This window comes from Astatotilapia calliptera, chromosome 22, assembly GCF_900246225.1.
Source record: "Astatotilapia calliptera chromosome 22, fAstCal1.2, whole genome shotgun sequence".
NCBI classification, from domain to species: domain Eukaryota; kingdom Metazoa; phylum Chordata; class Actinopteri; order Cichliformes; family Cichlidae; genus Astatotilapia; species Astatotilapia calliptera.
Genome location: NC_039322.1, coordinates 12,537,286 through 12,562,008, shown reverse-complemented (window position 1 = coordinate 12,562,008; position 24,723 = coordinate 12,537,286). Strand labels below are relative to the sequence as shown.

General features: G+C 39.8%; 4 protein-coding genes across 8 annotated transcripts in view; 1 reads left to right on the top strand and 3 right to left on the bottom strand.

Annotated features, from left to right (window-relative positions):
• Positions 1–10,716, bottom strand: part of kmt2ba (lysine (K)-specific methyltransferase 2Ba) — a 34,639-nt gene extending 23,923 nt beyond the window's left edge. Inside the window, exons 1-5 of one of the 2 annotated variants that reach the window (XM_026157293.1) lie at positions 10,320–10,716; positions 4,691–6,233; positions 4,306–4,472; positions 2,910–2,996; positions 2,639–2,795 (exon numbers count right to left, since the gene is read on the bottom strand). In XM_026157293.1, the coding sequence (XP_026013078.1) occupies positions 2,639–2,795; positions 2,910–2,996; positions 4,306–4,472; positions 4,691–6,233; positions 10,320–10,622 (2,257 nt within the window). In that variant the 5' untranslated portion in view covers positions 10,623–10,716. The remainder of the gene's footprint in view (positions 1–2,638; positions 2,796–2,909; positions 2,997–4,305; positions 4,473–4,690; positions 6,234–10,319) is intronic. The other variant, XM_026157294.1, reaches the window with a different exon arrangement.
• Positions 1–24,723, top strand: part of efna3a (ephrin-A3a) — a 400,882-nt gene that overhangs the window by 177,878 nt on the left and 198,281 nt on the right. The gene's annotated exons all lie outside the window — the stretch shown is intronic.
• LOC113015348 (gastrula zinc finger protein XlCGF52.1-like) lies at positions 13,464–17,856 on the bottom strand. Its single transcript, XM_026157361.1, has 5 exons — positions 17,662–17,856; positions 17,356–17,475; positions 17,114–17,229; positions 15,065–15,208; positions 13,464–14,979 (listed from the first exon to the last, which is right to left on the bottom strand). Exons 2-5 carry the CDS (start codon positions 17,444–17,446, stop codon positions 14,323–14,325), a joined length of 1,008 nt encoding a protein of 335 aa, XP_026013146.1. The 5' UTR covers positions 17,447–17,475; positions 17,662–17,856; the 3' UTR covers positions 13,464–14,322.
• Positions 18,486–23,418, bottom strand: ndufv1 (NADH:ubiquinone oxidoreductase core subunit V1). Of its 2 annotated transcripts, none has more exons than XM_026157346.1 (11): positions 23,344–23,418; positions 22,123–22,232; positions 21,949–22,031; positions 21,682–21,852; positions 21,186–21,369; positions 20,258–20,447; positions 19,889–20,101; positions 19,512–19,678; positions 19,342–19,423; positions 19,096–19,241; positions 18,486–18,754 (listed from the first exon to the last, which is right to left on the bottom strand). In XM_026157346.1, the coding sequence occupies exons 2-11, from the start codon at positions 22,225–22,227 to the stop codon at positions 18,677–18,679; spliced, it is 1,419 nt and encodes a 472-aa protein (XP_026013131.1). In that variant the 5' UTR covers positions 22,228–22,232; positions 23,344–23,418; the 3' UTR covers positions 18,486–18,676. The 2 variants fall into 2 exon arrangements, with proteins under 2 accessions (XP_026013131.1, XP_026013132.1); XM_026157347.1 differs by lacking the exon at positions 23,344–23,418 and adding an exon at positions 23,289–23,330.

The window sequence follows — 24,723 nt, the reverse complement described above, 5'->3', positions numbered from 1 at the left end:
ATCACTGCTGCTGTTGTGTTGTCAATCTTTTTGACACATCGGCACGCTACAGAGCCACGTGTTGAACAAAACGTTGAAGCAAACAACGTGTGTCAATGATTTTTTTTCTTTTTTAAATAATCGAAACATTCGAATTACTCAATGAATTGTTGCAGCCCATATCTGGTGGCGATTGGTTTTTTTGTAGACCTGCTAACATGTTAGTCAACAGGTTACATTGATTTTTATCGATTAGTGCTGGTCTTTTGTCTCTTTAACAAACTTCCTGAGGATTACATTTTTTAAGAATTTAATTATTACTTGGAGCCAAACAGAGTACAGACCTTTCTTCCCTTTTGTCTGGAGAGGTGGAAATCTAAAGATGCTCTACAATAAAAATGAGGTGACTGGATGAAAACTGGAGACAAAATCCTTTATGGGTGGGAACTCCCTTATGTACGGTAACCCGTTTCAAACTTACAGGCATCCTCTTGAATCCCACAGTTGTATTATTTCAATGCTACTGCACACATTTGGAAAAAAAAAAAAAAAGGAAAAATTACTTAGACGTGCGAACTTATTGAAATTTTAAATAAATAATGCATGAAGAAGCTTGTGAAAGGATCACTTTTTGGTCTAGATGTAGTGTTCAGTGAGTCCGTTTGTCAAACAGTACTTCCTCACCTCATACTGAGTGATGCTCACTTGACCAGTGTTGGGTATAGCTTTCCAACAGCGGTGGCTAATCTGTGTGTGACAAGAGATATTTTTGCTGGAAAATATTTTAGTTACAACTACATTGAGCTAAGAAAAAAAAGCATGTTTTACTTTTTTGCCTTACATGTTAATTTTTGCCAAAATGTATCAAAATTATGCTTCATAATTGTTTTTTTATTTAGGTTTTTTGTTTAGAAGTGCAGAAGCTTTGCTAGTCAGATTGGATCCGAATATTTTAGTTCATTTCATTATTAGAATTTCATTTTTAATAAAATAGCAGAGCACCTTTTGCCAAATCCGTGCAGACAACACTAATTACCCTACCCAACCTTAAAGCAGGGTTACATACAGTAGAGTCAATCTATATTACTACAGTCAGTTTGTGAATTAAATACTAATCCTGACTACTGCATGGCTGTAGTAACACCAACTATACATAAGCAGTAGCTGGTGGTGTAACCCTATAGGTACTGTGATGCAAAAAAACGTAAGAAGGATATAAAATCCAACATTTTCATATAACCTTTAATAGAAATTCATGATTCAAGTACCTCAAATTTCTTTCTCTATTTTTTTCTTGTTATGTTTCATAACCATAAAATATGATGGGATATCACAACAGCTCACTGGTGGCACAACAACAACAACAAGGTGACAAAGTTTCAAAACTTATCTGTGGAATCACCCTACTTTAATGTGTTGTACTCCCCCTTTTTTGCATTAGCTGACAGATGTGCAGACACCAGTTTATCCACATTGTGCTAATACTGGGCCAATATCATCCAAAATCCACTAAATTAACCTGAGTAAGTGGATGCTAAAATAATAACATGAGCCACTTGCCTCCTCCCAAACACTGCCACAGTAGTGGCAGTGTTTGCTGCAGGAGTGACGGAGTTGTCTGAAACTCCATAAAAAGGACTGAATAGGACTGTGGCAACAGTCCTCCTAACAGTGAGCACATTCAAAAACATTTGAACTGAAATAACTGCTACAAAACACAGCAGATACCATAAAATGCATTTGAATTCAGTCAATACTTAAGCCTTTGAGACTTAATACCTCCTATGGCTTTTTGGAAATTGATTTCAAAGCTTATTCTTTCATGACCTGTGGATATTCTTAAGGAAACTCTACTTTTAATATTTGTTTATTATTAGTTTCTGTCATTTCAACCATCCGAAAAGACTGAGAGACTCTGATCAAGCACATCAGCAGCTTCAGTTTATTCTTCTCATGCCCGTAAAAAACCAAAGGCATGTATTTACTCATATATATATTGCTGTGCATCTCTCAAGGAAAGGACATGCACCTTTTTTCATGCAAAGTAAGTTTAGTTTGCATTTGTTTTGACCATAGACAGCAGAAAAACCAAACAGAGCTTCCAGCTCAGAAAAAAGTAAGCCAATGGGGAAGTGCCTTAAGCCTGTATTTTTTTAATAACAGCCACCAGGGGGCATTCTTTGTGGCTACAACTTTATTGGCTCAGTCATTCATTTCCTTTCATAATAATGGGGGGAAAAAATACATTGCTAAGCCCACTTTTTAAATGTTGGTTATTGTAAGCGTTACGAAAAAAAAAGGGTTATCCAGGATAAGCTCACTAGTAAGTCTGTGGTTTCAAAGTCAGGTACTCCCTTTGATCATTATATCCAGTTACAGAACACCTAAAAAAAGGCTCACCTCAAACCAGTGAGTGACATTCATGGTAGCCATGTCCAGCTTTTACACAGTCTATGGTTTTGACACTTAAAATATAAACTGTGTCTCTTATACATTAACAGGGATAGGACTAAAAAACACTGAATAATATCTGAAGTGTCAGTCCCTCATTCTTTTCAAGCCTTAAATAAAAATTGCTGCACATACACAGTGCAGAGATATCTTTAAAGGAACGTTAACAACTCCATTCTTAAAAACTACACATGGAGGTGGACTGTACCTTCAGCTGCGGGAGAAAAGGTGATGCCCTCTCTCTCGTGAAGTGGCAGAGCGCTGAGTCTGGGAATGTCATCTGGCACCATGGCACGAGGCTGCCCCAAAGCCACAGCTGCTGCCCGGCACACGTGTTTGATCCTCGGACCACCAAGAGGCTGCTCCTGCATACAGAGACATACAAATTCAGTGAACTCAGGTAATATTTAGTTAATGAAAAATGATACCAGTATTGGCGATTAACAGAAAAGAAGAAGAAAGAAATGCACATTTATTACCTGACGAGCAACATCTTTGGGAGGCAGGCCAACTCTCCTCCTCCTCCTCCTTCCACTCACTGGCATTCGTGTTTCTCTAGAGCCCAACTGTTCAAACAAACAGGAAAATCAAGGTCTCATTTAAAAGATACTACGTCATTAGCTTCTCAAATAAATGGCTAAATCACAAGCATCACAACTGAAAAGCCCTAAGCTTCTGGCAGATGTCATATCAGTTTTATTGCTATTGGTCAGTAATCAGGACGGTCTACTGAACAGGTCCCGAACTGTGCTGCAAACATGTAAAATTAGGTGAGAACACTTCTTGAGTTTTTACTTCTCATTTTTCACGTTGATTGTTTCAGGGAATTGTTTTCATAATACAATAAATACAGAAACAATGTAAAAAGTGCCCATTAAAATTTTCCAGAGGTTTTTCTACAACTGACATCTGTTTAATGTGCTTTATCTGAACAATGCAAATAATATATTCAATTTGACTAGATAACAAACAAATAATCAGAGAATTACAGCCTTGAAAAACCAAACATGTCAGTAATAAAAGATGGTTAAGTTATATATGTTTTGTATATATCACGTTTGTCACTGTATACAAATAAATTAGCACCTACCAAAGAGGTTTTGGACTTGCAAAGCAAGCAAACAAACAAAATGAAACAAACAGCAGAACTATTTTAAGTCAAATTTAATTCATTCATAAAGCTAAATCAGTAAAATACATGGAATTCTGTTAAGCGAGACTGTTTGGCACAATCACGCAAACATGCACAACGCCTGCTGTCAGCTTCTGGGAAAATCCTGTATAGGTATTGTTTTTTTACCTTCTCCTGGTAGGATATAAAGCAAAACTCTGATACAAGGTGGGGGTAGTGCATCTACAACCTCTTTGCTGTCACCATTAAAACAAAAAACAAAGCAAAAGCAAAACCAGAGGAAAAATGTGCTCCAACAGGCATCAGACGACTGATTTAGACCTCTGCTGCACAACCTAAGTGTAACTTGTCGATGTTGTTGCTAGCGCTTATCTTTATATGTTAATTATCTTGTGGCCGTATCCTGGTGTTTTACATGCCACAACAGAAACAAATAAAATGCTGGTACTTTCCCCCAAACATATTCACACCTCAAGTTTTTTCTAATTCTCTGTATTTTCCCTGCGTCCACTCTCTCTTCAGGACTTTTCTGACATTCTTGAGTCTTTATATTGATGCTATGATTATTCTTCTTTATACTGAGGAGATGATGGTTATTCTCTCACCAATATATAGAATAGGAGGACTCAGTTACCCTGAACAGTTGAATCACAGTAACTGCAGGCAGCATAGACATGAAATGAGGGGCAACATAAAAAGACCATACGAGGGGCTCATTAAAAGAAACAGAGAGAATTTCTTACCTGTGACAACTTCAGCTGCTTCTGTTGATCAATCTTGATGAGCTGGACTTTGGCTTTTTTCAGCAGGTGGAGCATCCTCTTATTGGCTCCACTGAGACCTAGTCGATGGCTGGGCCCACTGACTTCTGGCCCCTCGCAACTGTCCGCTGTTACTTTTGGTGCTTCGACTGCGCCAAACCCCATTTGAAACAGGATAAAAAGTTGACTCCAATTAGAGGATTTACAAGCAAACACCTCTTCACTGAAGAATACAACTATACAGTGGAACAATCACATTTATTTTTATCTTTATGGAATATAATCCAAATTGCACTGATAAATAAACACTAACGTTTTAAATATTATACACCACAAGTTTTTCATAAATTATACAACTTATCCTTACTCTTGTTTCCTTTATCTCCATCTTCTGACGGCACTTGCGAGGGCGTTTCCACATCAGTGTTGACCACCACAGCTAGCTTCCTCACAACACCAGGTGAGTCCAACTCCTCCATCATGAGTTTGGACCTCCGTCTTTTCCTGACATGAGAGGTCAAACTGTCACCATCTTGTGCATAATCTCCATGAATGTCAGATGGTCCTTTCTTTTTCTCTGCCAGTTTTAACGTCAGTTTCTTGAGGTTCTTGTAGAACTCCAGGTGGCTCGTGCCTGGGCCGGGCTTTGAGATTCTTGACATGCCTGATGGGCTGTCAAAAAGAGATCTAGAGTCACTGTCCGACTGTAGCGATTTGCCTTCATAACCTGCCTCGAGAATGGATGCACTTGGTTTTCCATCCTCTTTCTGTTGACTTTTCAGCCATGTTGACAGAGGGCCCTTCGGAAAAGGAATCATTTCCTCATCCAAGAATCTCTTTGGAGCTTTAATCACTCGGGAAGACCGTCCACTCGTTAATGGAGTGCAGGAGTTACTGGAGCTCTGGCCTAGTTCCTCTGAAAATGGCTTTGCCTTATTCTCCGATGGAGTAACATTCTGATCTTGGATTAGCAGCTCGTTGCCATCCTGTGTGTCTGTGGCTGGAATGGGTTCTGGCTCGTAGGTATAAAAAACACGCCTAGTACGAGGACGACCGAGTTTTGGCCCCTTAATGAGTGGAAGACTTTTTGTCTTCCTCCTGTAGCCAAACACAGATTTGCGCTGATGTCTTCTGTGTGCTCTTTTTTCAACAACATCTGCAGCCTCACACTCAAGGGGCATCGCCGCCTCGACCCCGCTCTGGGCGCCAGCCTCAGCTCCAGCCTCAGGAGAGGCACCCATACCTTTAGCAAACCTCTTCTTTTGTCGTTTCTGAAAAGATGCAAACGGCAAAGGCATCAGATGAGATGTGCGTCGAGGCTGCCCAATTTCAAAACCCTTGACGCGTTTCACAGACCTCCGCGTCAGGGACTGGTCCCTATCCGAGTCCTCTGACACCTCGCCTTCTTCTTTGATCCTCCTTCGAGCTCTTTCTGTGCCTTTAACTGCTGCCGTCACAGCATTTGCTGACTTGCCTTGCTTGGTGCCACCAGCTGAGGTAGCAGCTGCTTGATTTAACACGCCTGAATGTGCCGTTTCTCCTGCTTTTCTGAAAATATCAGGTGATTTTGTACCACTCTGTGTACCTGAGGCCTGCTTGTCTGCATGTTTGGCTTTTGCAGTGAGAGCTACCTGCTTTCCCTGTAGTTTGATTACATGCTTTGGTATTTCCTTCTCTTTTTCTTCGCTCTCTTTACCATCCAAGTCTTCTTTAGGAACTCTTGGTACAATTTTTCCAATCAGACCTGGCTTTGAGGTCTTGGGTATAATTTTTCCAATAAGAGGCTTTGCTTCTTGTGATTGATCCAAAACATGAGGAGACTTTTCTTGGCTGAGTGACGAATGAGAAACAGCAGCAGAAGCCTTTTGTGGACGAACTGTTGTCATCCCAAATCCAGTGAACTCATCCTCCTGGAATAAAGCAGATAAAGTACAATTTTTGAGTTGTATAAAAAAAAAGCATTTGGACAAGAAGTCATGTTAGAATTTCTTGATCTCTGTGACCTTGGCAGACAGCACTGAAAAATTGCATGCATACTTGCTACCTACAATTTCTCATTTTTTATGATAATATGTTAAAATATATCCAACAATATATAATAAATAAGAAATGAAAAAATGAAGAGAGAAACTGATTTTTATTTTCCCACAGTGACTGTGCTGGCTCCAAAAACAGCAGCCACTGTGTATAAAACAGTTAAATATGGCATAAACAGACTTAAAGTGGAATCTTACTTGGAGCAGGAAAGACTGCTGCAGAAGCATCTTGTTGCATTTTATTTTATTCTGGGTGCTCAACCTCACTCTGCTTCCATAGCAAGCTATGCAAGCTAAGCTAAACTACCAAAGTGACAGTCAGAGCTGTCACTTACCTGTCACAACAAATCGCTTCACGTGGAAATCCCACAACACCTCTACGTAATCTGTAGTGGCCACAGATTAGCTTAAGAACCTGTAATGTAATATTTACAGTTACAAAAAAGAGCTTCCTGAGAACTTTTCATTTTAAAAAATGTGGTGTAAAATACAGGGATAACACTACCCCTAATTTTGAATTTTTTTTGAAAATAGATCTGATTTACATCAGCTTATCAAGTGCTTCTCACTGTTCCCCACTCTGGATTTAAACTTTGAGGACAGGTGCACTCTCTGTGTTTGCACCTTGTTTTTATTTATTGGCATTTGAGTCTGTTTGATTCGCTCACTGATATCTTGTGTGCCACGACTGTATGTGTTTACCTACTAACATGTATTTGACTTATTTCTTATGTTTTTTAACCATTCTAGCCTTTGTACAGCACTTTAGTCAATGTCAGCCGTTTTTAAATGTGCTTTATAAATACACTCGAGTTTCAGTTTGACTTGAACTTCTAAAGACAACAACAGGTGCCTGAGACTGCATACCTCTGCAAAGGCTATGCATCAGTCCCTAGATACTTGGATTCTAATGTTTTAGCAGCAAGACAATTTCAGACATTTATTTCTTATTGCATTCTTTTTCTTCCCTCTAAGATATGATGCAAAATTTCACATTTCTCCAATACTACAATTTAAAAAAAAAACTATAATAATATTCTGTTCATAACCTTTCAATTTGTTTTAATCCTGCCAACAACCACACACATTAAACCAATCACAGAATGCCTTTGGCTATAATAATATGAAAATAATTAAATGAGACCATTCAAAGAGCTTTCAGTATTCAGTTTCAAACAGTGAACAGCAGGTTTCAGCAGGCACTTGGGTTTCTCTGAATGTGACTGGGTGTTATCTGTTTAAGCCCAACTGAAGTTTCAGAACTTAAATTGCACACAGTCCACAACATCCAGGGACAGAGATGAAAAAGACTGCATCACCTTCTCACCACTTTCTGTTTCCACCATTTAAAGCTCAGGTATTCTGTTGAAAGTACAATCTAAGACCAGCACTGCTCGCTACTCTTACTCCTCCGTTGCATCAGAGCGCTGTAGATTGGATGTGCCAAATGAAAAGTCTGTCAATCTGTTAGTCAACCATAAATAATGACTTGGGCCCATTCACTCCCTTTACACATTCTAATCTGTAGCTAGATATGCTGCAATATCATCTCAATAATGGAATAGGTTCTGGGCAATTTGAACCCTATTCTTCCCTGAAAAAAAAAATTTATATTCACTTATTAAAAACATAAAGGCAAACTCTCTTCGCAACAGCATCTTAAGTAGAGTTTGGAGTTAATGCACATTTCTACCGCTGATGCAAAGGTTGAATTAAAGTGAAAGAAACCTCAAACAAGCAGTTACTCACATCCATCTTTACACTCAGAATAAGAGTCTACAGATTTATCACCACTGAAACTCCCCTAACGATATCTATTCTATAACTGCAGTATACATGAGTGTTAGAGATACTCCAGTTGAGCACCAGCACCCACAAGCTTTATTATGAGCCATGTGACCCTGTTACAGTCCAGCCTAAAGGGATTGCATCAGTGAAGTCTGACTGATTGCAGACATTAAAGCTCCTGTGATTAGATCTGATATATGAGATTATATTATTATCACAATCCAGCCTGACAGGGGCTAAAAAGAGGCCACTAATAAGAACAGTGGAAGTATAAACACATTATGTAGAGTAAAAGTCTTCACATTACCCATCAGCTGGATGGATCTGAAAAAGTACAATGAAAATGCTACCAAGACTTCATCCTTACCATTTAATTGAATCACAACAACAATCATCCCAAAGGGCTTTACACTGTAAGCTAAAGACCCTAAAATGTTATAAAGAAACCCCAAAAAATCAGATGATGCCTTATGAGCAAGCACTCGGAGACAATGGGAAGGAAAAACTCCCTTTTAACAAGATCCTCCAACAGATCCAGACTAACTGAGGGGCAGTAATCCACTGAGACAGCTGTGGGTGATGGGTAAGAGAAGAGAGCAGAGAGAGACATGACAAAGGACAAGCTATGGGAAAGAGAGGGCCAAGTTTAATAATTACTAATGATTAAATGCAGTAGTGGTGTATAAATACACAGAGTGAAAAGAGCTGAGTGAAGAGGAAACCCTCAGTCATCGTGGAAAACCCCCCACAGCATAAGCCTAGTGCCGCATACCTAATGGACGTTTCAGGGTCACTTTTGCCAGTCATGACTGTATGCTTTATGCAAAAGCAAAGTTTTAAATCTTGAAAGTAGCGAGAGGTGCAGAAGGGCCTGATACCTTAATGCTCTGCCTCCCTTTCTAGTTTTAAAAACTATGAAACACAAGTAAGCACTTTTACCATGAGGTCATAAATATGAAGGGATCTGATTATTCTAGATTTTGTATGTGAGGAAAATTATTTTTACAATTCTGTCCATGCACCTCTGAAGTACGTGAAACAGATGATCAGAAACAAATGTATCCAATCTTCGATCAAAATTTCTTTAAGAATGCATTTTATTAAAGGCTAAGGAGCTTGGAAAGAAAAGCATCTGGACTTCTTTACGTTGCTTGAAGACGTTTCACCTCTCATCTGAGAACCTTCACAGACCATTTTATTAAAGTTAATTCTTAATGTCACGTGAAATGTCAAATGCAAGTAAACAAAGAAAGCATCTTTTGTCGAAGCAATGTGATTTTTCTTGCAAATCCTCTGGTGCAACATGTAGAGAAAACCTACTTCTGGCGGTTTAATCATTAACTTACATACGAACATGGAAAGAAGGCTGAGGGTGGTCGTAATGAGCGTTTTGTAAACAAAGACTGCTCACATTTAGTACTGGGCTTTCTTTTTGTTTAAGCCTGGTTCCCTATGTATAATATATAATTATACTGCCGAGTTTCCGTTTATTTCTCTTCCTGTAGCATCTCACGTTAGTCTTACGTTCAAAACAGCGAACGGGTCAGCTGACCTCTCTGACGTGGAGAGTACCGTCCCCAAAGTCAGGAGCGGTGGCGGCGGCTGTTAACTACGACAAGATTAGCGGCACAGGGTGGGAACTTCAACTCACAAACCGTGTCGAGGGAGGGAAAAAAAACAAAGACATCTACAGGCTTCCACAACAACAACAAAAACTCCCCCTCACCTCTGCGGAAGTTTCCATCTAATTATCGTTTTTATTTCATGCCAACAAACTCAGCGGGACACAGGCTTGATCTCTATATATGTAAACGAGCGTACAGCTTTGATATGATCATTTTAAAACAAACAACGAACTTCAAATATGTACAGAAGTCATCACACTAACAATACACATCTATAATCCTCACTAAAACACTGCAAACACAAGCGGCCAGCTACATTTACAGTGTGGGATCACTGTTGGCTAAAACTAAATGAAGCTTACCCTACAGGCAGGCGGCTAGCTTCTGTTGCTAGCTACACTGTCGCTAACTAGCGGTACGTCAGCTAAAATACGCTTACTAAGGAAAGAGAGCCTTTGAATGCAGCTCTTTTTGAATAACTGCCTTTATTCGTCTTTTAAGGCGACTGTTTCCCGTAGAGCTGACACGCTATGTTTAGCTTATTTACCTCCTCGCTGTTGCTGGACTCGAAACCCGCATCTCTCCGCCGCCTGTGCTTCTCCTCCAGCCCAAGGAGGCGCAGGAGGGACGGATCCTCGCTTAACGCGAGGCCGATGTTGACGGGCCTCGGCCCTCCGGTAGGCAGCTCCGTCTCCTCCGAGCCCAACCTTCCGCGTCTGGTACGTTTCTCCGAACGCTGCCTGCTGCGAAGCGTGCACGGCCGGCCCGGAAAACGAGCCCGGGCCGGTGTCTGGCTACTCAAGCCCGCGACAGCAGCGGGAGAAGATAATCCGCCTCCCGATGCCGCCATTATTTACTACACAACAACACGGACGGCGCGCCAGCAGAGAGTGGCTGCAGCGATGAGTGGCAAGATGACTGCTGCGACGCAAAGGCGCGAGATAGAAAGAGGCACTAGTGCATCATGGGAAAACGAACTTTCCGCCCCGCAGAGGTGCCACGGTACTCCCACTCCAGTAAACTGGAAACTATGAGATGTTACTGATGCAAAGTAAACACTTACACACACTCTCACAACAGCAGTATCAGTATATCCACATTCTTTTCATCTTATGTTTTTTTTTATTATACTTTGGTTGTTCAATAACTGCAGACTGGAAGTCAATAGACACTTTATGGTCCAGCTAACCTCTTTTATATTGCTTATTGCATGCATGTGTTTTTTGGTGGTGTGCTTAATGTTTAGTTTTTCTTTAAAGTGTGCTTATGTAACCTTTCCTTATGTAGCTTTAACCCCAACACCAAGCAGGAGTGGCACTCCTAAGCTTCCTGTAGCCATATAACTGTCACTTACTTTATGCTATAAATGTGCAAATTTAAATTGAATAATTGTAAAAAAAAAACATGTGTTTCTTCAAGCAATAAGTTTGAATATAGTGTAAAATATAAACTCACAATGCAATGATCTGCAAAGTCTATATTCTAAATAATTGTTTGAAAGGGATGATTTACAGACAATATGGAAACCTGCTATGATGTACAGTTTGGAGAGGCCAAGATGAAGGTCAGGATTAAAAATGAGCACGTCAGACGGACAGATCAGGTTGAGGGGTTTGGACAGTTAGAGAGGAAGAGAGAGATGGTTTGACAATGTGCAGAGGAGGGATAGTGGATATACATGCAGAGGGTTCATGTGACAGGGGATGATACTAAAGATAGGATTAAATGAAAGCAGATGATCCTCTGTGGCGACACCTAGAGGGAGCAGCTGAGAGAAGAGGAGGAAGAAGATTGTAATTAAATGAGTTCAACAACAATAGTAGTAGTATAAGAACTGTGGACTAGGTAGAAAGAGATAAAATTGTTAGAGCTGGTTAGCATGAAGTAAATTAACTCACAAAAGTCATTGCCAATAAATAAATAAATAATCTCCTCAAGGTCAGTGGCACTCCTCTTAGATCCACTCTAAGATCAGCTATACATTTAATAATATCAACTACTGTGTTTGGTGCTCTCTGGCCAGGTCACTCTTGAAATATAAGTTTAAACAAAGGATGTAATAAATATAAAAACAGTGGTACTGTCCGCTTCTTACCACCGGTAAACCCCGCCCACAGTGGTACAACTCGATGAACTTTATTCAAGCAGTTACACGTATCAGATTTGGTTAAAGAAAAATGTTCTTTCATACCAAAATCACTCTGTTTTTTTGTTTTGTAAATCTTAGCAATATTATTTCTATAATACCTAAAATTTCTTACTTTGCACACTCTGGATCTCTAGTGTTTTCTTTTTTTCTTAAAGCATCTAAAATACGTCTTAAGTATTTCATTTCTAATTTTGTTATTAAATAAAAACTATTTAGAACCAATAAAACATCAAGTTAAAATTTAGAAGGTATGTTTCCAGCAGTCGTCATAGTCCTCTGGTCTGTCATGTATTGACAACTATTAGAGATTGGTTTCTTTCTTCTGGGAAACACAAATAGCCAAATATTAACCTTAATAAGTTAAAGTTGTGTTTTCTGTCCTAAATAACTCTGTATGTGTGTGTGTGTGTGTGTACGCATGCAAGTAAGGGAGAGTATTTGTCAGCTTTTAAGATAATTTAAAACAGCAAAGTTGTTGTTTCAGTTCTCTAAAATGTCAAATAAGTACAGATATCTATTCACTTTGATTTTAAAGCTGCAGAGTTCATGCAGTACTCTGGCCATTTACTCAGTAAAATATTCATACCTTACATGAAAAGGAAGTCAGTATAAGTCAGTCTGGCACTCAAAAGTATCATCATTAAGTAAATATCATCAGTAAAATGATATAAAACCTAACAACACTGATCTAGCAGAATTGCCCCTATCACTGTTGTAACTGGGGAACCACGTAGTGAGTACTGAAATCTGAGACACTGCAGAATATAGTTAACTGAATAATGTAGTGGTGTAAAATTATCCAAACACAGCCACTTAGTCATATACCTTTCCCACTTCAACTGCTCTTCCACACAAATATCTGACGACCTGCTGAAGTTCAAAGCGAGAATCACAAAGAGGAAGAAAGTGATTTTGAATGTGGAATGGTTGTTGGTGTCAGGCTGGCTGCTTTATTTCAGTATTTCAGAAACTGCTGATCTGCTAGCATTTTCCCAAACAATCATGTCCATTTTGTGGAACTGATGAAGGATAAGCTAATAGGAAGGCAATAGTAACTCAAATAACCACCAATTACAACCAAAGAATGCAGAAGAGCACTTCTGAATGCACAACACATGAAATGTCGTAGCAAATTGGCTACAGCAACAGAAGACCACACCTTGAGGCCCTTAGTGCCAACTGGGCATTGCTGCTGTGTGATGCCATCATCTAAACATGGACCAGAGGGACATTCTGATCACACATTAGGTCAAGTAGTTGTTCTAAAGTACAATCAAGTATTTGGGGGATAGTATCCACACATTATTAGTAGTACACTTAATAAAAAAATAATAAATAAAGTCTATTCTAGTCTGTATAAAAGGTGAGAGTTCAACTAGATGTAGAGATTTAAAGAGATAAGAATTTGATCCAAAACACCTCAAAACAATTAAAATGATTCTTCATAAATTACTTACTTTCAGACTTATTCAAACTGAAGTGTTTTCCACATCATAAATATTTAAGTAAATATAATAATATAAAAAGGACAAAGACAGCACAGGAATTTGAGTACGGTTTAATGCAACAACTTCTGAAAAACAAAGAAAAAAAAGAAAAGAAATGAAACCTTGAGGCTGACTGTCTCTTGACAGAGAACCCTATATACTGCTGTACTGTAGTATTTAAGATTGTATCATGTTTGGGACTTACAGTGTCTGACTTCAGCTAAATACAAAACATTCACTGCACTTGTAAGAAATAACTTGTTGGTCTACAGTGAATAAAATACGTTACAGGTAATGTGGAGGTAATATGGACAGAATTATGGACAAAATTAAAGAAGTCCAGCTACCTTCTTTTCAAGCTCTTAAGGATAGTCTGTAGAACATAAAACAACAGACACAATCCTCCATCAGAAAATGATAAAATAAGTGAATTATATAGTTACAGTTCAAGATAACTGACCTCTGGTGGCCGTGTGAGTAAGTGCACATGTGCTGGTGTCGCCACCTTTAGTTTTAGATCAAGTCAACCCACTAAAAACACAGAAAAACGAGATTTCTAGCACGTCTTTAACATTATAAAAGTGCAGTTTTACTCACGCTAAAGCAGTAGTAGCTGCGGGGTAAACCTAACAAAGCTGTGATGAGATTAAAGTGAGTGGACACGAACTAAAGTTTCCCAGTTGACTGTCTGGTATGTCTCTGCCTTCTGCCTCCAAACCATCCTGCTTCCTCACAGTGCAAACCCTGGTATGGCTTTCCAGGATAGCTTACACTGGAAGGATTAGTAAGAAGAAAAGGCCAAGGTGATCATGTAGTTAGAGTACTACCTGGTCTGTACAGGTCTGTGCAGTCTTCATTTTGACCATCATTTAATCTAAACACGTAATGACGAGTTGCAGTCTCTTCCCTTTATATTATGTATTTTCTGCTCCCTCCTCTCGCTCGGTGTGGGTGCTCTCATGAGCCTTTAGGCTGCTTTCTCTTGTAAAGCTCTTTGCACAGGTGAGGCAGGTGTATCTAGAGTTGTGAGCCGTAGCCTTGTGTGCGCTGAGCTGCTCGCGTTGAGCAAAGCTCTCGTCACACTGTATGCACGCATGTGGGTTGTGCCCGACTTGCTTGTGTGCCCGCAGGGCTAAGACAGAAGGAAATATGAGATCGCAGTCTGCTTCGGGACAGGGAATCTGGAGCTCGGAGGAGGAGCAGCCGTCTGTTGGAGGGTCACTGTATTCTTCGTGGTTATCTGCTCCCTCTTGTTTTATCCTCTTGCTGTCACCAGTCGCTCCTTGAGCTGCATGCTTGGGTTTACGCCCGCGTTTTTTGCCTTGCAGCTTAGCGTCACAGTTTATTTCCCTGGCAAATTTCTCCTGGTGCTGCAGGAGCTCTTCCTCCGTCTGGAAACTCTGATGACATTTGCAGCACTGGAAGGTGTTCAGGTCATCGGCTTGTTCTGGGGGCTGGGGGTGCATCGCAATGCGATGGCTGCGAAGTCGTGACGGGCTGGGGAAGGAAGCACCACAGTCCCTGCAGGGACACCGCCGTTCTTTACACTCGTGACGTCTGTGTTGGTTCAGCTGCAAAATATTAAACAGTAAGAAATGGTACACTGGAAGCCTCCAGCACAGAAAAGAAGCTTTAAAATGCCTGCCATGTCCTCACCTCGGTGAAGGTAAAGAAGCTTTTCTGGCAGTAAGAGCAGACAAAGGCCTTCTCCTCTGTGCTGTGGGTGGCCTGATGCTTGCTGAGCTCCTCGGAAGAGGAGAAGAACTTTTCACATTTGTAGCATGTGAAGACAGTGTTACTCTGAAAAATCAGAAGAAATATATGTTTGTTTGTTTGTATTCATTCTGTAAATATTCACAGTAAGAAATTTAATCAGCAACAATGTGAATTTCCAGAAAGTTGATTTTGTACAACTTGATGTAATGTTTCACCTCATCACAGTTGCACAATGATTGAAACTTGGACCACTGACTAACACCAGTTTCAAGACTGCTAATACTGAAATTTCTATGACCACTGTTGACCACGAGTGCTAATCACAGCACTGTAATATGATGAAAGATGTACTGTAAGGCCCCCTCTTTGGTTCAGAGATGGCTGTTCTCTTCTAACATAATTGCACTCCTTGCTCAAACCACACGTATACATCTTCATCAGTGGAAAAGTGGCCACCGGCCTGTAGTTGTAAACATGCTGCATATTCTTGGTCTGGACTCTCTCGTAGGTCTGCTGTGCTGTGCCATCCACTTAGCCCATAGGTGTCAAACTCTGGCCCGCGGGCCAAATTTGGCCCGCAGCCTAATTACATTTGGCCCGCGAAGCCATGCCAAATTACTATTAGAGCTGGCCTACTGGTATTATACAGCTAATATATATATTGTTTAGTATTAAGCTGTGCTTGTTCCATATTCAGTTTTCCAGCAAAACTTATTTGAGTCTATAAGAAAAGATTCATTCTTATATCTGGAGGAAGATTTTTTTTTCAATAAATATTAACGTTAGCCCGCGACTTTGTTCCAGTTTTGAATTTTGGCCCACTGTGTATTTGAGTTTGACACCCCTGACTTAGCCAGAGGGTTGTTCGGTTTCCTCAACAGTGATCCTCTCGGCACATAAACACTTTCACTATATTACTTCGTTTGTTTGTCTGTATGGGCTGGTTCATGGCACACATTGACTTTCAAATGTCCCTCATTTGCATATTAACGATCATGAAACTGAGCTCATGGTTCATTATTAGTCAGTGGTGCTACTTTCAGTCGTTATGCAACCAAACTGTTTATAAAGTTGGGAAAACCTGCAGTCAGCTGAGCCTGAAGAAGTCACTGTGATGATGAACAGAATCAACTTTCTGGATTACTGGGCAATCATCAAGAAAACAGTGTGGGTTGTTCTTCATCATTCAAACATATATTGTCACAATTTCACAGTTCCAGCTTTTTAAATACATAGACTGTATATAAAAGATGTAATCCTCTTGCATATGACTTTGAGCAGAGGGTGGTATGTAGCCTTGTTGTGAAGCCAAGTGACACTACACATTCATAGGGTACAGAAGAGTTGACCTGAAGCCTACCCTGTTTGCATTTAATTTCTAACTCTTAGAAGAACCATAGTTTACAGCGTGAACATTATCTTGTAAACTAGCTATTGAGAACTTAAACTCAGGAGAAATGCAGTTACTAAAGCCACAAATCGTGTGAGAAGTACAGCTGCTTTCTCTATTGGACCTCTATATAATCTTTCTGTAATCAGAAGAATCTCCCCCTGCTGGCCACTGAAAAGAGTGCAGGTTTGAGGCACTTTTGCTTTAGCTTCAAGCCTTAATTATAATCCATTGCAGACGTGCAGTAGTTTTTGCATTGTAAGGTAAATCTCACAACGATCACATGATCACAAAAACAGGGAGGCATGCTGATATTGACATGGATTGTCATGCTCCCCGTGTGATGATGAAATACACTTCTGTCGGACCTCAGTGGACTCGTGGATGCAGTATGATCAAGGTTTCACTTTTCGTACCTGAACACATTTTCCATCATTTATCTACAGTCTATGTTCAGACTTGCTGCTTCTTGTTTTCCATACCAAAATGATTATTTTTATTAATACGTAACAAATTCAAAGATTAATAAATAATCCTGGAGAGTAAAACATTACACATCATGCATGAACTGCTGGGCGTATTTAGCCTGTTTTTCCCACCTGCTGCAGTTGCTGCTTGTACTGGTCCCGATGACTCTTCCTCATGTGTCTCTCTTTAGCTTTGGAGTTACAGAAGGTGATAAAGCACTGGAAGCACTGCAGACTCTCATGCTGGTCTGCGTCACAGTGAGAAGAGTTGTTCAGTAAGGGTGGACTTATCATCAAAACATGTAAGCTGATAATGTTGCTGTGTCTGTGGCGGTTAGAAAGAGGAGTCACATTAATGTAAAATGTCATCTTACAGGGGGCGACCAGTGGCTCAGGCTTCATCTCCGCAGAGGTGGACCTCATGTCGTTTCCGACAACCACCTGCTCGATCTTCATCATTTCCATGCTTTCACACAGCACCCAGCCGCGTAAAGCTGCAACATGAGAGACATGTGACTCAGAACTGCAAACCTCAACCAGTTAGAAGAAACTGCAATAAATAATAATAATAAAAAAGAAAACAAACAAGACCCCCCCCCCCCCCGAGTTAACAGGATGTTTCAGGGAGGAGGGGGATCATACATAATTCAAATCGGCTAGTATAAATAAAAGCAGCTCACGTTAGGCCTGAGCTAACTATTTAACAGAAGGATGGAGGTGAGGGATGCTGAGCTGCAACTAAAAGCGACATGACTCCGCTGGTATATTCAACCCGCACTATATTTTTATTTTGTAGCCTTCCGCCTACTGTGACGCTGCGCTTTTTCACTTTAAACATGCATTTAATGAGCAAGCAGAGGTTCATAAACAATTTAAAAACGCCTTTTTACCGTTCAAAGCATCCACTGGGCGAAACGAAGCAGCAGAGCGAAACGTGCCAAAGTCACGTGACACGAGACCGTCCGCTATCGCGAGATTGTGAACACCTTTTTCTCAAATGTTGGTTTCTCCGCCTATTTACAGAAGGTGTTTTATTATTAATTACTATCATTATTATACACTTTAAAAGATAGTTTCAACATACATCCGTAATGATGTTGAATAGAATGAAAACGAACAGGAATCGTGGCATCCTTGCAGTGCACCAGGTTTATGGCGTTCAAATGATTTAACCAATCAACCAATCACAACGCAGCACCAGGCTGCAATTAAGAGAATCGATAATTGAAAATTATACATATTTAAACCTGAGACTACTGATCCTAAAATATATTAAAATGTTAGCTGTACCTCTTGTTCACACTGAACTAAAAAAAAACTGGGTTCAAATACTTTTACTGCATGTAAATAGAACTCTTGGACTGTTTAAATAACAGACTTAGTAAAAATAAAAATGGATAATAATAATAATTTAGACTTCAGCTGATTATTGTAATTAATAAGATCTTTTTTTCCTACAAGTAAAAACACAAGAGATTGAAAACAAGAAAAAAGAACCACAAGAAAAAGAATAAGTCTTTATTAAAGTATCATAGAACTTTATTGGTAATATTGTTTCACAAGGCAGACACATCAATGCAACGCTTGATGAAGAGTTAATAAGACGGCACGTTCTCTTTTCTTTAAATAATCTGTGAAAGACAAGCACAGGGTTCTGGGCGAAGGAAAATTAGATCAAGGACTCGAAGAAGCCGTTCAAACCCTTGCCTGCTTCTGCTGCTGGAATTCAGCAATTCGGCTTTCCATGACAGGCCTGAAGTGCCTGATCAATCCCTGGGAACACAGATGAGAGAAGAGAGGGGTTTTGGTCAGTTATCCTGCTGAACTTGAGGCAGAAAACAAACAGGGAGCTTTACAAATAATACAACATGTAATCAAGCTACTCGCTAATCAATTGTGAAGAGTGCAATGCAAACCCCTTGGCAACCTCTGGTCGCCATGGGGTTTCTACACATGGGTGAGGCTTTAAAAACACCTATGAGTGTAATGCTGTATTCTTCAATCTGTAACATTATCGTCCCTGCATTAGTTACACGTCACACACAGTAAGTGTACCTAATGCATTTTGAAGTATTGAGTTTCCCATTAATAGTTCCATGAAGACATGCATTTACCTGCACAGGCCACGCCGCACCGTCGCCCAGTGCACAGATACTGTGCCCCTCGATCTGCTTGCTGATCTCCCAAATCATGTCTATCTCTGCTGAACGTGCATCACCACTCGCAAAACGCCACATCATCTTATTCATCCAGTCCACTCCTGCAGAAAAACACAACAAGAAAAAACTCACACGTTTTAATTTAATGAAGGTGGTGGAGAAATATTAAGGTGTGCAGAACTGAACTGAAGTGGCATTTACCCTCTCTGCACGGTGTGCACTGGCCACAACTCTCATGCTTGTAGAATTCAATCAGACGGGCGATGGCTCTAATAATGTCAGTCTGCAAAAGTAAAACCCATCCACTCGTTTAACAGCAGTATTCTGCATTGCTTATTGAGCTAAATATACTATAGAGCTGACATATTTACCGATTTGTCCATGACGATGAGAGCAGCAGTGCCCAGCCCAGTCTGTGCCTGAATAAGGCCATCAAAGTCCATCAGCACATCTTCACACACGTTCTTGGGGATGAGGGGTGTTGAGGACCCACCGGGAATTACAGCCAGCAGGTTATCCCAGCCACCACGCACCCCACCTACCAGACAGATGTTTGTTCCAATTGAGTTAAAAAAAGGAAAAAGAAGAAGCACTTAAGGCTGTGCTTAAGCTAAGCTGTCTTAATCTTTTCAGTCCATGACCCCCTTCACGCAGGAAGACTTCCACTACCTCCTTTTTTTTTCTTTTTCTTTTTTAATCCTATCAGGCAAAAATGATGTGATTTTTACATTTTTAGTGCATTATGTACCTGCGTGTCTCTCAATGAGCTCTTTCAGAGGAACAGACATCTCCTCTTCTACTGTGCAGGGATGGTTGACATGCCCAGAGATGTTGAACAGCTTTGTGCCCGAGTTTCTCTCCCTGCCAAAGGAGACAAACCACGAGCCTCCACGACGACAGATGGTGGGCGCCACAGCTACAGTCTCCACGTTGGCGACAGTTGTTGGGCATCCAAACACACCTTCAAACACATTAGAGGGAGTGGTGTTGATATTTGAGACGTGCTTTTATTTGAGCAAGAATAATGAGGGCCCAGCAGAAGAAGCAGCAGTGATGAAAATGTAATTAATACAGAAACTTTTTTATTCTAACCCCGTCTCTGTAGACAGGAACTCACCGACATCTGCAGGGAAGGGGGGCTTCAGACGGGGCTTCCCCTGCTTTCCTTCCAAGGACTCGATAAGAGCGGTCTCCTCTCCACAGATGTAGGCTCCGGCACCACGCATCACAAACACATCAAAGTCATAACCAGAGCCACAGGCGTTCTTTCCAATTAGCCCAGCAGCGTAGGCTTCATTGATGGCCACCTAAGAGCCAGCAGAGAGAATATGAGGCTTAATCTGTATGAAATTGAGTTGGATGCAGGTGCAGCTACTTTTGTGTCTGAATCACCTCCAACTAAAAGACATTAGTTGTACAGCTGATTTTTTTTTTTAAATTTAGTCACATTACCAACTTTAATATGATCTGAAAGTATGCAGCTTATTATCAGTATCCAATATAACATTTAAACAACAAACAAATAAACACTTACTTTCCCCTTCCCAGGCCTTGAAAAATAAGACTAATTTAATTACTTTAAATATGGCTGAAGGGCAGTATAATAAATAATAATGGGTTATAATAATATTATACTATAAGCCCTTTAAAAAAAAAATCAAATTTCACACGTTATATTAATATTTTAAATCTGGAAAGGAAAGTAATCCATAAAGCTTCAGAATGAAATGTACGGGAGTCATTGCTAGAAGCAGACAGGATAGCTCCTGTCTGCCTGGAGAAAGTTTATATTAATCAGCCAAATTTATGGATCCAGGGAAGACTAGCTAGCACACAGGTGGCTTTCATGAAAGCAGATCAAAAGGTTTATTTATTACATGTTTAAGCCTGACAAGCAGGAGGTCTGGAAAAAGATTGTGACTGGCTTTTTGACTTAGCTGAAAATTAGTTACGTCCGACCAACATTTTCTCCATAAACTGAAGATGATAGTGAGGTGTATGATAATTTTAAAGACTTGATCTCAGTTGTCTCTATCCATCTCTACCTGCAGGTTGGAGGACTCATTGTAGAACTCTCCTCTGATGTAGATGTAAGCAGCACGGGCTCCCATGGCCCTCCCAGCGATCAGGCAGCCTTCGACCAGCTTGTGTGGGTCATTCCTCATGATCTCCCTGTCCTTACAGGTGCCCGGTTCTCCCTCATCTGCATTCACCACCAGATACTTTGGGCTAACATACGAAAACAGAAACAAGTCGGTGTAATAAACATTACTGTCAAAGTAGCGGAGTTTATCTTGCACAAAGATAATTTTAATTTAATTTTATTCTATTTTATGAAAACTATGATAAACATCAAACTGATTGATCTATAAGAACGCCAGAAGCATTCCTTTTTAAAAATTAGTGTTGTAAGTGCTTGTATTTGCTAAAAAAAAAAAAAGCACTTATGTGTTTATTATTGCTCCAAATGTAGTTACATTTTTGTAAAAATGTTACAACTTAGCACTAAAATTGCAAAATGATATCTGTGTCCTCACTGACCGGCCATCACTGGGCTTGTTCATGAAGCTCCACTTCATGCCAGTAGGGAAGCCAGCTCCACCTCTCCCACGCAGGCCAGAAACTTTGATCTCATTGAGAATCCAGTCGACTCCCTTCAAAAGAATCTCCTTAGTTTTGTACCAGTCGCCACGCTTCAAAGCCCCATTCAGCCTGTGGCACAAATATGAGAAGGTCACAACTGTGTTTTTGTTTGTTAAACCTCTCACCTTGCATCAAATTCACAAGAGAACAACACAGGGGTGTTACCTCCATTCATGTCGGCCATAAAGGTTGGTGAAGATTCTGTCCTGATCTGCCAGCGGTCCAAATTTAGTTTTCTTAGGAGCACTCTGCCAGAAAAGCAGAGAAAAAAACCAAACTGTTACTACAGTTGTAAGGATTTAATTTGTTTTATACTGGTTTTAACAACATGGGTCATACCTGTGCTGTGCTGTTGTATCGTGTGATAGAAGTCACGCCACCCTGACTGATAGCAGCTGGGGCACGGGCCACCCCGCTCACCACAGCTCGAGAAAAGGACAGCATCCTTTCTGCATGAAAAAATAAAAAAAACAAGACTGAGCCTGAATCATTTCATTTTCAAACACTAATAAAAGAAAGCAGCTGCACAGGCACAGAGAGGTGCTGTTTAACCTGCTGTGACACTGAAGAAACCAAAACCAAGAGCTGATGTGACGATGCCTATATCCATATTTTACACAGTGAGTGGACATAATGAGGAGAGTTGTGGCTCAGGGGGTAGAGGTACTCCAGTCTGCATACCGAAGTAACTCTGAGCAAGATATTGAAGCCTGAGTCTCCCCCAATAAAGAAATCGAAGTGTGAGTGTGTCCAAAAAGGCGGACAAGGCACTTGAACTTCCAGTCTACTACCAGTCCATGCTGAGCAGAGTAAAGCTGTCTGTACTAGTTTGTGAAATACGCTGCTGTAAATGTAAAAAACAATGAGTTTCCCTTTCTGTCACAGATCACACACACACAATATTTACTGACATATCAGTGTCACTGCATCAACAACGTCATAACACTATCTTCTGATCATCATAATTTGCTATCTAATGGCCCTCTCAGCTAAAAACAAATCGGACTAAAAACACCTCAGCCTGAGTTTTAGAAAATACATTTCAAACACAGAGCACCGAAACGAGAGCTAACATTTCATTTCAACACCATACATTTAGATTAGCTGTCAGTTTTAGCATGATGTATTTCTTACGGTGGTCCAGTGCTAACTCTTTTGTGATGTTATGTCAGAGCTAACCGAGTTAAGTAACGAAGGTGAAGGCGACTGCCAGCCATGTTATCAAACCTAATCCTGCAGCTGGGCTATTTTATCTCATACGGTCGCTAAAAGGGCGAGTGATTACTGGACAAAACTGATCAGGTCTGCCTTGCTTCAGTGTGATGACAGGAGTACACACCGCTGACCTCCATACTCAGATAGCCACCGCTAGCCTAGCGCCAAGCTAAACTGGCTAGCGGTTAACCTTGTAATGTCAGAATAAAAACACCGGTTTCACTGTGCAACGTGCAGATATTACATTTAAAAAAAAAAAAGTAAATATGCGTTAAAAAAAAAAACTGAACTCAAATCAAGCACAAACGTGCTGAGGTAAGGCAGCAGACAGTCAATCCTCTTTACCTTCTCTCTGCGTCCCGAGTTTATGAAATAAAGCGAGACAGGAAGCAGAGCGCACGGCCCGGATACATAATGCGGAGGGTTATTTAAAACACACTCACATAATGCCAGAGAACTACGAGGTTATGCACGTATTTTATTTTATGTTCATTGTTCACAAATTAGGCTTTTATATTGCATTTTAAACCCTCTCAAAATAACCAGCTGTAATATGGTCTTATATTTACCGAGCGTGCTTGTTTTCCTACATTTGGAGAAAAAAAAAACATTTTATACTGTTGGATTTTAACAGTTTTACTTTATAAAGCTACTTTTACTATATTCTGCTTTTTACATAATCTATTTAATTTATGTAACCTTTACTTAACCTATGTTGAGATATTAAGGGTTTTATAAAATGAACTGTTCTATTTTATTTATTTATATAATTTGTTTACATTATTGTTAATTAATTTATTATATTTATAATCTCTCTCTCTCTTTCAGTTTTTACCATATGATAATTTTTATTGAGCTAATCTTGTCATTACAGATATTCTGTTATTTTGGATGTTTTACACCTTTTGGGATAATAAAGCATATCTTATTTTATTATAAAAACTATGGTAACCTTAAATTTATTATATGTTTTCAAGTTATTATAGTTCATTAGCATTTATAATCATGGCAGTTTATTAAATATCGTTATATATGATACTATTTATCATAATAATTACTTATTGTTTGTTAAACAATGTAGCAATATGGTACTGTAGTATTATGAAGCCACAAAGTATATAGGAAATACCAAAACATCTTATTTATAATAACAGGATCTTGTAATACACAATCAGAACATGCTCATACCACCAGAATTATGGATAATTACTTAGTGTTTCACATTAATGAGAATGTTCATCATATCATTGTGAGAATGGACTTTACTGTTATGAAAAACAAGGCCATGACTTTATATCTCATAGTTCTGATGAGATTTCATTTAAAATCTATAGATAGCATCAGGTCAAAGCAAAAGTTACCTGAATGAGATTTATATTGTAATGTAGAGACCCTTCAAACCCCAATGATCAGGCAATCCCCTGTGAGCAGCACTTTGCGACTGTGAGGAGGGAAAACTCCCTTCAAACAAGAAGAAACCTCTGGCATATCCAGGTTCAGGGAAGGGTAGCCATCTGCTGTAACTGGTTGGAGGGTGAGAGGGAAAGAGAACAGAAATAAGGAGCAGAGAGTATTCTGAGGATAAAAGGCATACCTTTAAGAATCCTTCTCAGATTTATGAAATAGTGAGTGAATATTATGATAAGTCACAATAAGATACATTCTGGACCTGTGACTTAATTTTCTTGGCAAAGCTGCGGAAAAGAGCTTCAAAAATGTTTTCTT

What these genes read in the sequence shown, in the direction of transcription:
- LOC113015348 (XM_026157361.1), bottom strand. Translation starts at nt 17,446, where the DNA reads ATGGAAATGATGAAGATCGAGCAGGTGGTTGTCGGAAACGACATGAGG. An exon ending in TGAGCCACTGGTCGCCCCCT is followed by an intron (nt 17,230 to 17,355) that starts GTAAGATGACAT and finishes ACTGTGACGCAG; the next exon opens with ACCAGCATGAGAGTCTGCAG. An exon ending in GCTTCTTTACCTTCACCGAG is followed by an intron (nt 14,980 to 15,064) that starts GTGAGGACATGG and finishes AATATTTTGCAG; the next exon opens with CTGAACCAACACAGACGTCA.
- ndufv1 (XM_026157346.1), bottom strand. Translation starts at nt 22,227, where the DNA reads ATGCTGTCCTTTTCTCGAGCTGTGGTGAGCGGGGTGGCCCGTGCCCCA. An exon ending in CCCCTTCCCTGCAGATGTCG is followed by an intron (nt 20,102 to 20,257) that starts GTGAGTTCCTGT and finishes ATGTGTTTGAAG; the next exon opens with GTGTGTTTGGATGCCCAACA. An exon ending in GTGCGGCGTGGCCTGTGCAG is followed by an intron (nt 18,755 to 19,095) that starts GTAAATGCATGT and finishes CTGTGTTCCCAG; the next exon opens with GGATTGATCAGGCACTTCAG.